The sequence below is a fragment of the Mustela nivalis genome (assembly GCF_964662115.1).
Source record: "Mustela nivalis genome assembly, chromosome: 18".
Classification (NCBI taxonomy): domain Eukaryota; kingdom Metazoa; phylum Chordata; class Mammalia; order Carnivora; family Mustelidae; genus Mustela; species Mustela nivalis.
The window spans coordinates 29327183-29341809 of NC_139037.1; the positions used below are offsets into that span (position 1 = coordinate 29327183).

At 35.4% G+C, this 14627-nt stretch overlaps 1 protein-coding gene across 2 annotated transcripts in view; it reads left to right on the forward strand.

The window, feature by feature from the left end:
* RPGRIP1L (RPGRIP1 like) overlaps window positions 1–14627 on the forward strand; it is a 123316-nt gene that overhangs the window by 29243 nt on the left and 79446 nt on the right. For both annotated transcript variants that reach the window (XM_082712123.1, XM_082712124.1), the window contains 5 exons: window positions 4353–4492; window positions 9651–9757; window positions 10056–10106; window positions 10789–10968; window positions 11506–11623. In XM_082712123.1, coding sequence (XP_082568249.1) covers window positions 4353–4492; window positions 9651–9757; window positions 10056–10106; window positions 10789–10968; window positions 11506–11623 — 596 coding nt within the window. The remainder of the gene's footprint in view (window positions 1–4352; window positions 4493–9650; window positions 9758–10055; window positions 10107–10788; window positions 10969–11505; window positions 11624–14627) is intronic.

Genomic DNA, 14627 nt, shown 5'->3' on the forward strand with positions numbered 1-14627 from the left:
CAATTTGCTTTGTTCTGGTGTCTTTCTCATCAGCCCCATTAATTTTACCTAAAGCATATATTATGCTTCCTGTTTTGTATTTTCATTTCTATAGAAAAATACAAGGTTTTTATTGATATTTACCTAAGTATCTAGTAGTTATGTTTGAAAATTCCGAATTTCGGTATATAGATCATACAACCACTGCATTGTAGGGCAAAGAAGATAATGTTATCCTCATATTTTAGAAATGAGGGATCTGAGACTCAGGAAAAATTAAGAAACATGTACAGAGTCACACAGCATTGCTGATACAACAGTATTGGACCCAAACCCAATTCTTTTGACTCTAAAATTTGAATTTTTTTCACTGTGCTTCACTGTCTCTTGGATTTTAATTGCATTGGGAAACTGATTCTGTGGAAGGAAAATGTTCATGGAATAATAGAACTACCATACATTCAGAAATTTTTATTGGTTTATATTTATCTTCAACATCTTATAATTTCAAATAATTTAACATGGTCTTAATACAAGAAAATAACTGTCATTAGCCATTACTTATATATTTTCTTCTTCCCAATTTGAGGATTTACTGAACATACCTTCTGGGAATAAAAAACATTAAACTTAGCTGGGAATAATGCATAAATGGAATTTTGAGGGAGACATGTTTTTCTCATGTTTACTTTATCACTATGAAACTTTATCTCTCCATATTAGAAGATGATCTGAGAGTGTAACTCTGACTTTGAAGGGTTTTTTTTAATGTTTTATGCTTGAGCTACAGTTTTTTTCCTGTCACATTAAAAACAGACTTCATTATGCTGCTTACACTTGAATTTTGTGTGAGATGTATGGAAGTAAATGTATGTAGTGAGTGTCAAAACATTTTGTGTCCAAAAAAATATTAATGTCACTTAAACACAAAACCCAGCAAGCACACATGATAGCAAATAGAACTATAACATTCTCTAATACAAATTTTTAATATATAATTTGTTTTCAGAAGCAGAGTTGGAGAAACTTCTACAAAAATCATCGTTGTCCTTACGATTCTTTACAGCTTTTGTGTTTCATGGCACTGTTAGTCATCATTGCCAACAACTAGTGCTCATCAAAAACTAAATAAATTTTACTCCCTGTTTGGTTAGTCATAGTGATAGCGTGTTTTTTCAAGGAGAGCATTTGTTTGTTATTCAAAATTGGCTAGTTTTCAGGGGAAAAATATGATTTGCAGATTACATTCTCATCTTCCTTTTCCAAATGAAATTTTGAATGTGTTTATTACTTGACATATGACATATTAGAGAATCATCTGGTTAGATAAAACCATCATGTTAGAATTTGGTATGAGCTTGTTTTAATATGCAAAAACATTTTTGATACAATGCCATGAAATAAGTATGACTTTAAGAAATATTCCATTTAGAGATTCAGAATAAATTTTTCGCAGTTAAATCTGTGTGGTCAGAGAGAAACTTGATACTACAATATTGTAAAGCCATGTCCCATTTAAGTTATTATAGTTTTAGGGTGGTATAACTGATGAATCCAATAGTCCTTCCACTAGAGTATATATGAATAACCCTGAAAACAGCAAAATGTAGGTTAACCACCCCTTTGGAACCTCCCTCCCCTGCCTACAACCACCATGCAATTCAGATTTAGTTGATTTGAGATAGGATCCAGAGAATCTGTTAGAGGTGATTTTAAAAGGTATTGACTTCCTGGGAGACACTAATCTAATACCTACTTTAAAAAAAATAGCCAGTCTAGTTTTTGAAGATGGTATTAACCGCTTCAAGAATTGGTTTTTACTGTGTAATTAGTAGTCCTCCATTATCCAGAATTTAATGGAACACTGCTCACCACCCATAGACTCTCTGGGCTCCATTTCTATAAAGTGAACACCCGTCCCCTGCAATCTTCTAGGAACCATGAGAGCGCATGTGATCAAGTAGGAGCACATGGTGCTTCCCAGAAATCAAACTGAGTACATTTGGAGCATCATTTTCCTTCAATAAGTGAGATGGCACTATGTAAATACATATTTAATTTCCATTAGGTCCTAACTAAAGTACCTATGGATCTCTTTGTGGATGACTTAGACCTTATTCTTCCCTCTGTCTCCCATTAGGGTGCCCTTAAACATTGGAATACATGGAATTTCTTCTGTAAGAAAAAAGACCTTAGGGTGGGGACGAATTCTTCAGCTCTTATTTCTGTCTGATCATGTTGTTCAGTGGTGCGTGTGCTCACCCGTGACTGCCGGTGGACATGCTGGCGACCACAGGCACCAATGGGCATTCGAGTGCAGAGCGACATTTTCTCACTCCTGCAACAGAATGTAGCAATGAAATGTGCACATGGACCAACTGTGATCCCCCCTTAGTTGTCACTGTAGGCAATATACAAAAAAATTTTCATGAATAAAAGGTTCTCAAAGACTGTTCTCATATGCAGATTTAATCATGTACACAGCCTTTACAAAGAAAATGGAGCCAGATGTGGTTCACCATTTATAGTTACACAGATGGCTCCAAGCATAGAGGAATACAGTAAACTCAAAAGGAATTCCTCATGAAACTCCAGTGGAATGTAATCCTAAATTTAGAGGAAGATAGCAGTGGACTAAATTCAGATTGACTTATGCTGATTTACACTAGTATTTTGTGGGTTTGGAAAAACCAGGCTGCTAAATTGTTCTTAATTTAAACACATACAGCTTCTGATGTTTCTGCCAGATTAACTGTTGGTGATCTTTTTGCTGGTACTAATGCTATTGGAACACTACTGTTTCTAATTTTTGGCGTCTGATATAATGTATAATTGTGCCTATTTCATCATGCTAATTTTTTTTTCCGGGTAGTACATGTTTTTAATAATACAAGACACACACACACACACACACACACACACACACACACACACGCACGTTTTGGTTTACATAAATTTGACCAGAACAAAAAGTATATTTGTTCTTTATTTTAAAAAGTGAAAATGTAAAGAAATAGTCTTTAATATTTAAAGTATATACTTTCATGTAACTCTAGGTAATTGTACTTCTGATAAAATTGACTTGAAATATTGGTATATAGGTCCATGCATTTCTTAAGATTCCATTTGTGAAATGAGATGTCATATTTAGAGAAACTTCTAGAATTCCATTTATTTTAAGTTCATATTATTTTAAATGCAATAAAAACATTCAAAATGTAAAATCGACACACAATTCTTTTCCTTTGAAAGCTATGCCTTCTAGAAAAGTATCTCTTTTGGAATAAAACCTTGAGACTAGCTGGGAGCAACATTAAGGGCAATTTTTAATAACAAGTTTTTCTTCCTTTATTGCATCATCAGTACAAAACAAGATTTTTATAAAGTTTTTGTTTCATTTGCCGGGTTTAAAATAAGGAGAAGGGTCAAAGCTGCTGGTAATTATTCAGTCATATCAGGCCTCACAGATAATAGTTTTCTGCTGAAATATAGATCAAGATCACTTTTTCCAAAACCTGGCTATCACCTGGGGAAGCTTTGTAAAACTGAATTCCTGGGCCCCAGGACCTTCATTTTTAAATCTCCCTGATTTCAGTGCAGCTGGCGTAGCACAAGTGTTCAGTTCATCAGCATTCAGCAGCCACTAGCGTAAATGAAAGCTGGGATTTCATCATCTGTAGACTGGAACGCAAGTTTAAACGGCTCCGCTTTTACTGGGGAATGACATTTCTGTCTTCGTCCTTCTTCCCAGGGTATTCTCACTGGGTTTCCACACCAGCCGTGTTACAAGTAAAACTTTGTTCTTAGCCTGTTACTGCTGTTGGTGTTTTAGGACAAAAACTACAGTCAGTGCTTCTTCACAACAGAATTACTGTCTTGTCATTCACTGTGCTATTCATTTCATGGCCAGAATTTTGTGAATGTGTTATTAGCACACTCAGTAAAAGTTTCAGATTCTAGAGGTGGAGATAGGTGGCAAGCCCCTTTTCCCTGTATTAAGAGGGTTTGTATGTGGGAGAGAAGAGTTTTATCCGAAGCCGCTGGCTGAGGCTTGGAATTGCGGATTCCTCTGGAGTATGTACAGTATCTGAATTCCTTTACTAGTCCCACAAAAGCTGCACACTGCCAACTTTTCTGACTGTAGAGCTCTAAATTAAGGCCAGTTCCTTTGCTCATCCCACAAACCCTTTCATGTTTCCTAACCACAGCCTGAGAAAGGCGCCTTGGTTTCAACAGCAGCAGACCAGCATATGTTTACTTAATTCCTAAGACATGATGACAGTGGTCTCTGTGCCACTAAAAGCTTTTCTCTCTCGTATTTTCGGTCGAAGCCGATTTCCAGGCTCTCCTTGCATGTCACGTGTGTTTTGCAGTGCCTTCAGTGCTGCCCACGAAGAGCAATGGAAGTTAAAGGAACAGCAGCTGAAAGTTCAGATCGCTCAACTCGAGACTGCCTTAAAATCTGACCTAACAGACAAAACTGAAATCCTTGACAGATTCAAAACCGAAAGAGGTACCTACAAAACGACTACTGACTTATTCATTTCAGACATCTGTCTTATTCCTTGTTATTCACTGACTTAGTCAGCACTGATGAGACGCCTACTGTTTTGCCAGGCACCTTGTTCCATATGGGGAACACAGCTCATATTAACGGCCATCTACTTGTATGAATGAGCTTACCAGTCGCTCCAGATTTTCATTTACTCGGCCTAGCATATGTGCCAAAGGACTTTTTTCTTCATCAGAGATACTTTCATTCAGATTACCTTTCATTTTGCTGTCCTCGTTGTTACTTTCCTAAATGTCAGTCAAGCCTTTCTGTATACAGCAGTCAACAAGCATTTATTGAGCCTCCAGAATGTGCTAGACACTGTTCAAAGTTCTGGGGGATACATTAATGACTGAAACAAAGGCCTTGCCCTCATGCAACATAAATTCAATAGGGAGAAACTGACAATAATTAAATAAATATGCAACGTGTCAGGTGGCAACAAGCGCAGTGGAAATAAAAACAAAGCAGAGTACGATGACAGAGGAGTAGAAGTAGTTGCTGGTTTTGATAGGCCAAACAGGGAAGAGCTCTGCAATAATGAGAACGTCTAAATCTACTCTGTGACAGTGAACTTAAATACCAGGAAGACTTGTCAAGATGTGCCTGCTAAAATAATAATCATTAATAAGTTTCATATACAAGTCACAGATCTCACCCTTCTCATCTCATGGAAATAAAATAATTATAATTAAAGTAGATGTCTGATTTGCTAGATTATACATACAAGTGCACAACAGGGGAATTGAATCTTTTGTTTCAAACATTGTATCTGTTGCTTATCCACTACATAAACCAAGTGATGTTATAATATTGCTTCTCTTCAACATTTGCAATTATGTTTCACAAGAGCATTTCAAAGTTTAATGCAGACTCAGTTAAAAAATCACATATTTAGTAAGTATTCTATATATTCATTTAGATCACAATGCCCTATTTTATTAAGGATAAGAGAGATTTTTTTCCCCCATTTTGACATCTCTGAAATTAAGAGGCCTCTTACAAATGATAACATTTTAAAATTATGGTCTGGCCTTTTTTTAAGAAGTCTAAAATCAGAACACCTCGTAATTGATGTAGTCTTAAATTCAGTGAAACACACATGTGCGGTATTTACTTACCAAGTGATTGAATTTTGGTGAAATAGTATTTATGAATTTTTCTTGGGAATATTGTGAGTAGAATGAGATAGTGACATGATTTGTAACTGGGTGGGTATCTGATGTCAAGGATATATAGTTCCTGACTTTCATGTGATACTTAACAGAGCGCTTTTGTTTACCAGCTGCTCAGTAAATCCTTGTTGACTGAAGGAAGCAGAAGCACTCTATATTCTCTCTCTTTTCCAAAGAAGTGTAAACTGCTCATTCTTAAAGAAAGAGAAATGGGGAAAAAAAAAGAAAACTGTCATATTTCTGTGCTTTCTCTCTTTCCCTAAATCTTAAAAGTTCTAAAACTCTTTATACATCTGAATTGGTCTCTGGAAAGAAACTCTTTTTTTTTTTTTAATTTTATTTATTTTTTTGACAGACAGAGATCACAAGTAGGCAGAGAGCAAGCAGAGGGAGAAGGAGAAGCAGGCTTCCCACTGAGCAGAGAGCCTGATGCGGGGCTCAATCCCAGGACCCTGGGATCACGACCTGAGCTGAAGGCAGAGTTTCCAACCCACTGAGCCACCCAGGCACCCCTGGAAAGAAACTCTTAAGGGGATAGAATCTTGGTGGTCTTTTTTTTTTTTTTTAACTGATCTATTATTGTTGAATTAACTCCAAAGTTTCTTTTAATGATTAAAACAACAGTTGCTAAGTTATTTTAATCCACCATTAACCCATTCCTCATCTTTTTTTTTTTTACTAGTTTTTATGTCTTCTTGGTATTTTTTTGAATGATTAAAAATAATTCATGTATAACCATTAAAAAAGTATGGTAAAAAAAAAAATCTAAAAGTCCCTCAATCACACAACCACAAGATAATCACTATTACTGTTTTTATGTGTGTCCTTCCAGAGTTGTTTCTATATGGATAGATAGTTTTATAATGTGCTTTTTAATTTACTCTATCATGAAATCATTCCTTGAGTATAAATGTAAATCCACATCATCATCATTTATAATGGCTGTCATAATGTTCCATGTGAGGATGTACCAAAGATTGTTTAACAATCTTCTGTGGATGAATTTTTAAATAGCTTCCACTTTTTAAAGTATCATAAACATCTTTCTACACAAGTCTTTACACATTTATTCATTTGTCTTCATAAAAAAAATTGCTAGAACTGAATCTTTTTAGTTATTTTGCTTGACTACCTGAAATTTATAGACCTAATGATTTAGGTGCAGAGGTTTTTTTTTTGAAAATGTTACAATAGATTATGAGAAAAATATTACAGGCTTGAGCCATTGTTTTCCAGGGAAATAATAAATAAAAAACAATTAGAATTATCTATATAAGGAAGTCTTTTAATATTTAGGAAGTTCCTTTTTGTATTGCAGATTTTGAAATTGTTTCATTTTACTTTGAAGTCTCTTCACACATTTACTTTTTCATGTATCAAGTGTTCTTTGCCAGAAGATGTTTCCCTGGGTTCTTAGAGTCATTCATCTAACTGGCAAATTATTTTTAGAGAATACTCACCTCTTTATTCAAGGTACAAATTAGTTTCAGATTGTGTGAATATGTGGGGGAAGGATATGTAAATGCAGTTTGCATTTGCTTAATGCTTAAATTAACTGCATGTGTTTAAAGCTCTGCTTTTGAAAGTTCCTTTCTATCTTTAGCTGAAATGCATAATTCAGCATAATGCATATGGTTATATTGATCACAGCTGAAGATATTAGCACAAAGGAGCTCTGAAAATTGTTTAGTTGAATTGTTCTCTGCACTCTGCTTATTAATGGTGTGCTTGAAGAACATAATTTTAAAAGAGTAAAATGTTATCTCATTTGAATAAAATGCTGTTTAGCTTAACCTGCTTTTTGTCAAATCATAAGGTAAGGAGGTTATTTTTCATCTTGTACAGGATGCTTTGATTTTTCATATTATAATTCAGCAAGTCTATCTCTTCTTTGAACTACATCGTCTCCGTGCTTTTAAAAGATTCAGGAGTTCTGCCCTCAGTAAACAGTTTGAGAAAGGAAAAATATTGCGGATAATTCTACATAAAATTTAGCAGAGAGAAAGGTACTGGCATTCAGTAATGTCTTCTTCCACTAAGAAGTTATTTTCCCACTAATAACACCCTAGTTTCAAAAAGATCAGTGAAACGGGGACATGGTTGTGGAAACAGAAACCAGCAAAGGAAGAAACATTTGAATAAGTTTATTTATACCTACTAGCATATCATCCTTAGGACCCTGCTCTGAAATATTGAAAGAATAGAAAAACTAGAGCACAAAATTAGAAATCAAAATACACTCTGTCTGGATGAAGGTGGGGAAGTCATGCCCTTTACCCTTTACCTCATTCTCACGACCCGTAACACTTCTTGCAGGCCTGAGAAGGAAATTATATCATTCTCAAGACCTCTGATTTTACATTTTTCTTACTGTATTTACCTTATTTCTGGTACCTAGCCATTTCCTATCTAGATTTTTTAACCTAATCAACATAAAATAAAGCATTTCACCTTCTTATTCTACTGTGTAACCAAAAGAGTTTTTTATTTCCTCTATGAATTCATATTTATTATTAATCCTAATTTTTAATGTGAAGACAGGTATTTGACCTTACCTTCCAAAATTTCCAAATACTGTTCACATTTGGAAACTCTCTCATTTAGGTCACTGAGTATTAGCAATTCATATTCTATACCTTTTAATCTTTCATCGATAAGATAAAAAACATTTATATATTTGATAGTAACATGTCTCTGCATACCTTAGAGTCACTTTCTTTTTTCCTTTTTAGTTTGCCAGGAAATATGTGACACTAAAAATATCCAGATTTAGTCCCTTGCTTCTTAATTGTGTAATTTACAATTTTCACTTATATGTAGCATTTATAGCTTGGGAACACAAAGTATTGTAAAAGTCAGAAATGTATTTTTGTATAAAAGGCATTCAGTGTGCAAATGTATTCATGTAAGGAATTCTTGGCAAATGCGTTGGCTTGCTTTTTTTAAGAAATGGAGACAAGAACGTACAACTTGAATTGGGAACTTTTGATAAACACAAGTCTTTGAAAATAGGATGAGATTAGTGGATACACTTTGGATGACATGGTTTAGAGTTAGGCTACAGGGAGCCAAAAAGAATACTTGACCCCCTCAATGAACTCTGTTGAAGAGTACACTTAAGAACATGAGACTAAAGAATAGATTTGTTAGCTAGTTTTTTTTTCCTTTTAAGTTAAGCATATGTTTAATGCAGGGAGGAAAAAATTAGTCTCTTTATAGATTTACTGTCTTCTGTAGCTCTACCCTATGCTCCTGCTTGTGGGTTCAGGTGAATGAGTGCCTTGGCGAACATAACCTATCTCTACTCCTTAACGAGAGCTCTGAGTCCATGTCCTACCAATTAATAGCACGAAATCAATGAATAAAGAGCACACATGAATTATTACTGATGCTACCATGCACTGGCTGAGAATCCATTTCTCCTATCTTAACAGATTTGTTCAAAGTGTGGGTGATTAAAATTATCGGTGTAGCTATTACCGGAGAAATTATGTTGTTTTAATAAAAAGACTTTATGCTAAATTTGGAAAAGAAAACTTAAAGTCAATTAAAACACTAAAAGGCAAAAAAAAATTCTTTTTGCATGCTTTTCAGGACCCTTAATAAGTAAGTAAAAATCATAGATTTAGAAACATATTTTCTTAGCTATTTAGATAGATAGAATGTTCCTTTGAAGTCTCAGAGGCCACAATTTCCTTATATTAATACTGTGAACTTAAGTCTTCAGTTTTTGATAAGCAACTGGATCATATGGTAGACACATGATAGTGTTTGCTTGTTCCTCATTCCCTCACTGCCTTTGTCTAGGTGCTAGCACAATTTCCTCTCTGACGAGAGCGATGCTAGTTCGAGCTTGGTGTGTATCAGGAATTAAATTAATTTTAAACGTGTTCTTACGCCTCGGGCTCTCTTCCCTTTCTAATTGTGTCAACTTTATTTTTAAGACCAAAATGAGAAACTCAGTCAAGAAAACAGAGAACTACAGTTACAGTATCTGGAACAAAAACAACAACTTGATGACCTTAAACACCGCCTAAAGTTTTACAACCAGGTGAACTGTTTTCTTATTTAGGAAATAAACATCAAATTTTTATCTCAATATTTTATGCTCGAAGGAAGCTAGACTACAAAGCAAAAGAGTACAAGTGTATTAGTTTCTTAATTCATGGTTGTTAGCTTACATTTCAGAGGGAAGATTCTGAAGAGTTGGAATGTCTCTTATACTTAGTTTCTTAGTTCGTGGTAGCAGGCAACTTGTGCTCCGTGAGGATAATCTGCATAGTTGGAATGTCTCTTGTACTTTCCATTAATATCTCATTGTGAACTTTTACTTACTCTATCTTTTGCAGGAGAGTGATATTAATGCTGAGGAACTGAGTGAAGCTCTCCTGCTTATAAAGGTAACTTTCTGAAATTCACCATGAATTTCATGTCTACATATAACTGTTTCAGCATAATGATGACCCTTGTCTGTAACCCTTATACTTGGAGAATGAATTATTCAGGAAAGTGGTCAGGTGACATTTAGTTACAGCATATACATATTTCATAATGACATCAAAATTACATTAAAATAGACCTCAAAAACTCTTATTTAAAGCACTTTCTCCAACTGTAACAAACATTTCACTTTTACACGCCTCGCTATAAAACTAATCAATAATTTTCTGTCCTAAGAGGCCTTGGTACACCCTATTTTCTTAAATAAAATATTGAATTATAAATGTTACCAGAAGATATTTTTCAGTTCTAAGATAATCTGTTATTTATAAGACAACACAAGAAAATACATTTCTTTCCCTTTAGATCAACAGTGTAGCTTTTAATCAGTTAAAGAAATGGAAATAAATGTACATGATTCTTCTTTATGTCATGAAGTAATAAACTGTTTTAAGAATTCTCTGTAATTGTTCCAGATGTCTATCTAAACACATTTTCTATATCAGGATAGTTTTATTCCTGATGGAAAATGGAAATATATCTGTTTTCAATTAATGATTATTCCTTGCTCTATCTGTATTAATTCACATGATTACATTTTAGAAACTCTTATTTCAGTAATAAAATATGTTTTTATTTTAGGCTCAAAAATCACAAAAAAACGGAGACCTTTCCTTTTTAGAGAAAGTTGACAATAAAATTAACAAAGATCTAGAACGCTCCATGAGAGAGCTACAAGCAACTCATGCAGAAACAGTGCAAGAACTTGAAAAGACACGAAACATGCTAATTATGCAACATAAAATTAATAAAGATTATCAGGTAATGTGCTGCACAAGGTGGGAGAATAGGCTTCCTATGATATTCTACTGATAATTACTTTTCAGAGCAGTATTATGTATTATCATCTGTTATCATCTCTTATCATGTATTACCACATGTCTGGAATTTGGCCTTGTAACTAGGTGCTTAGAGTAAATAGTTTAAAAACAAATTTTTTTAAAGCCCCTGGTTTTTAGAGCAGAAACAGCCTCCACGAATTCGCCTGTGCTGCTATTAGCACATTCTACAAATGTATTGTAGCTCTCCTACCACAACCACATGTTATCTTAGCTTTTAACATACAGGAAAGTCACCTCTGTGAGAAGGAATCTGGGGTCTTGTTAATTTTGTTTCTGATTTATGAACATTGCCAAGCATAATTTTCTAAACTGTAAGCTATTTGAGGTCAGAAAACCATGGTTTACATCTCCTGATAATCACCCCCAAGATTTAGGAAATGCTTGACTCAGAGCTGCTTTAAAAAATGAAAATGGAACTAATCCTAAGTATTGAAACTTGTTATCTCTTATTTTTTAGATGGAAGTTGAAGCAGTGACCCAGAAGATGGAAAATTTGCAGCAAGATTATGAACTCAAAGTGGAACAATATGTTCATCTTCTTGATAGCAGAGCTGCACGCATTCAGAAACTAGAAGGTACAGTTCCTTGTCCACAGTACCTAGATGAATGGATTTTACAATAGTTGAAAATGTCATCTAAATCCACACTCACAATTTCCTTTCGCTCTGTTTTTTTCTAATTCATAGCTATAATGAGAATTTACCAGAAAGGTTGTTTTTACCTGATTCTTTTTTACTTAAGAATTTTTAGTAATTTTCTTTTGCTTTCCAGATTCAGTGCTGCAGGCAAAATTTCAGAGTACTTTATGGAGTCCTGCAGAACTAACTTCACCACCCCATTCCTCATTTCTCTTCTATGCAAGCTATGTATCTCATCCAAACAAATCTGCTTGCTAATTTGCAGATTCGCCTTTCTCGGTCCTGCCTCTGTACCTTTGCTCCACCTTTATATCCAACATATGCCCTTTATACCCTGCTTTGAGTTCTAACCAAATGCAATGCACGCCTCTGCCAGGAAGCTGGCTCCAATCACTCCTAGCCCTTCCTCTACTTGAAATGTCCTTGCAGTGTGGTTTCCAGACTTGAATAAGTATGAGAATCACATGAGGAATTTGTTTCAAATGTAGCTTCCTGGGCCCTACCCCTAGAGATCAGAGGATCCATGGTTCTATAGATTTAGAAATAACTCCCAAGTGATTCAGATGCAGTTGCAAGACTATACTTTGTAAAACACTATCTCAGTACTTCCCATTTTTCCTCTTATGTACTCAAAAATTATGTGTGGGGATTATATTATATAAGTGTTCTTCACTGTTCGAGTTTTGCATATTCCCTGTGACTGCAATATAAATTCTATGAGGCTCAGTACTTAGTCTCTCTTTCATGTCCTCTGGCATACAATGTTTAATTCAAATGATTGATGCCAGCAGTAATTTTACACTCTTGAAAATTGCTGAGGATACCAAAGGCCTCTTGCTTATATGGGTTCTACTTATCATATTAAGAATTGAAAGAGAAATTTTGAAAATATTTATTTTATGTCATGCTAAAATAATAATAAACCCATTACATGTTAACATAAATTACAGTATTTATTTTTTAAAAGCTGTATTTTCCATACAGAAAAATAGTGAGAAGAGTGACATTGTTTTAAACTGTTTAACATTTTTTTAATTGTTTGACATTTTTGCAAACTTTTTGGTGTGCCCCTTAATAGAAAACAGCTGGGTTTTTAAACCTGCTTTCTGCATTCAATCTGTTATGATATCACACATTATGTAGTCTGGGGAACTCCATTAAACACTTGTGAGAGAATAAGAATGAAAAAGACAAGTGACATGTCAGGATTATTTTAAAAATAGTTTTGACCTCACAAACGTTCAGAGCAGTTTCAGGGACCCTCAGGGTTCCCAAAGCACACTTTAAGAACCACTGCTCTAAGTAGAAGGGTTCAGTAAATATTTTTATCTGCCTGAACAGGGTTTTCCAAAAGTCAAAGAGCAGTATATATCTTTTATTTCAAGTAGTACTCAATAAAAATTTGCTTACTAGAATTTTCCTGAATAACAAGGAGGTCACATAGTTTAGGGTTTTCTTTCCTTTTAGTCTTACTAAATCTTCACCAATAAATTTCATCTGTCCCCTAAATTTATTGATTTATTCCTTAGACATGCTCAGGCTCTTAATACATCCGAAGCAATGTGCTAGGGAGGGAGAATCCAAATAGGAAAAAAAAAAAAAAGCTCAGGTACCACCCTTAAGGAATTTATAAGATGGAGCACATAGGATAAGGGCACCTGGGTGGCTCAGTTAGTTAAGCGTCTGACTTTGGCTTGGGCCATGATCTCATTGGGTCCTGGAATCTCCCTGCTCTGATGAATCGCCCTGCATTGTTGCATCCGTCACCCTGGCCCAGGCTCCACACATAGTGAGGATTCTGCTTCTCCTCCCTCTCGCTCATGCTCTCACTGTCTCTCTCTCTCTCAAATAAGTAAATAAAGTATTTTTTTTTTAAACAAAGAGAGAGCACATAAATAGTCATACTTGACCATGAAGAATGTAAAGCTAGGAAAATGCAGGTGATAACAAGGAAACATGGAGGAGAGAATACCTATTTAAACTTGAAGATTCAGGGAAGACTCCGCTAAGTAAGTTTGGAATCTTAAAAGATGACAGAATTCACCACTAAGTAAAAACAATGAAAGGCATTCCAGACAGTAGAGGATTCATGTTAAATGCCCTAACTGTGAAGCACTGCCTTTCATTTGCCAAACTGCACGCAGATCCGTCTAATTGGAAGGCAGCTATGCTCACCACTATACCACCAGTGATGATCTGTCTAATTAGTTAGTAAAGGGGGAAACTATCTCCAGTTAAGGCTGGGAAGAGCCAGTTCATGAAGGCCCTGTTTGCCACCTTGAAGAGTTTGAGTTTGACACTTGATAATCTAGAAGACCACTAAGCAGTTTTTTTTGTTTGTTTGTTTTTGTTTTTGTTTTTGTTTTTGTTTTTAAGATTTTACTTATTTATCAGAGAGAGAGGGGGAGAGAGCGAGCATAGGCAGACAGAATGGCAGGCAGAGGCAGAGGGAGAAGCAGGCTCCCTGCCGAGCAAGGAGCCCGATGCGGGACTCGATCCCAGGACGCTGGGATCATGACCTGAGCCGAAGGCAGCTGCTTAACCAACTGAGCCACCCAGGCGTCCCCACTAAGCAGTTTTTAAGGTAGGCAATAATTTACCCAGAACTGCATTTTGGAGATTATGCTATCATTATTAGAAAGAATAAGATATGAAAGAAGGAAGCACTTTGGGCTCCGTGATAATCTGGGTAATAAACACTGGGAATGTAGGTAAAGTAGCATTAGTGGACAGAGAATGGACAGGGACAAACTTAGAAAGACTTAGGAGACAGTGTTGAATTGTAGTGACCCTGTGGATGTGGGAATAGTTAAGAGAAACTAGACCAATTCTGTGGCAACAGTTGTAAGCAACTGGATGAATGCTAACACCAGCATTTGAGATGTCAAGTACAGAAATACCTGGAAGTGAATACTCTACATTGGCTCTATGCTATTTTGGA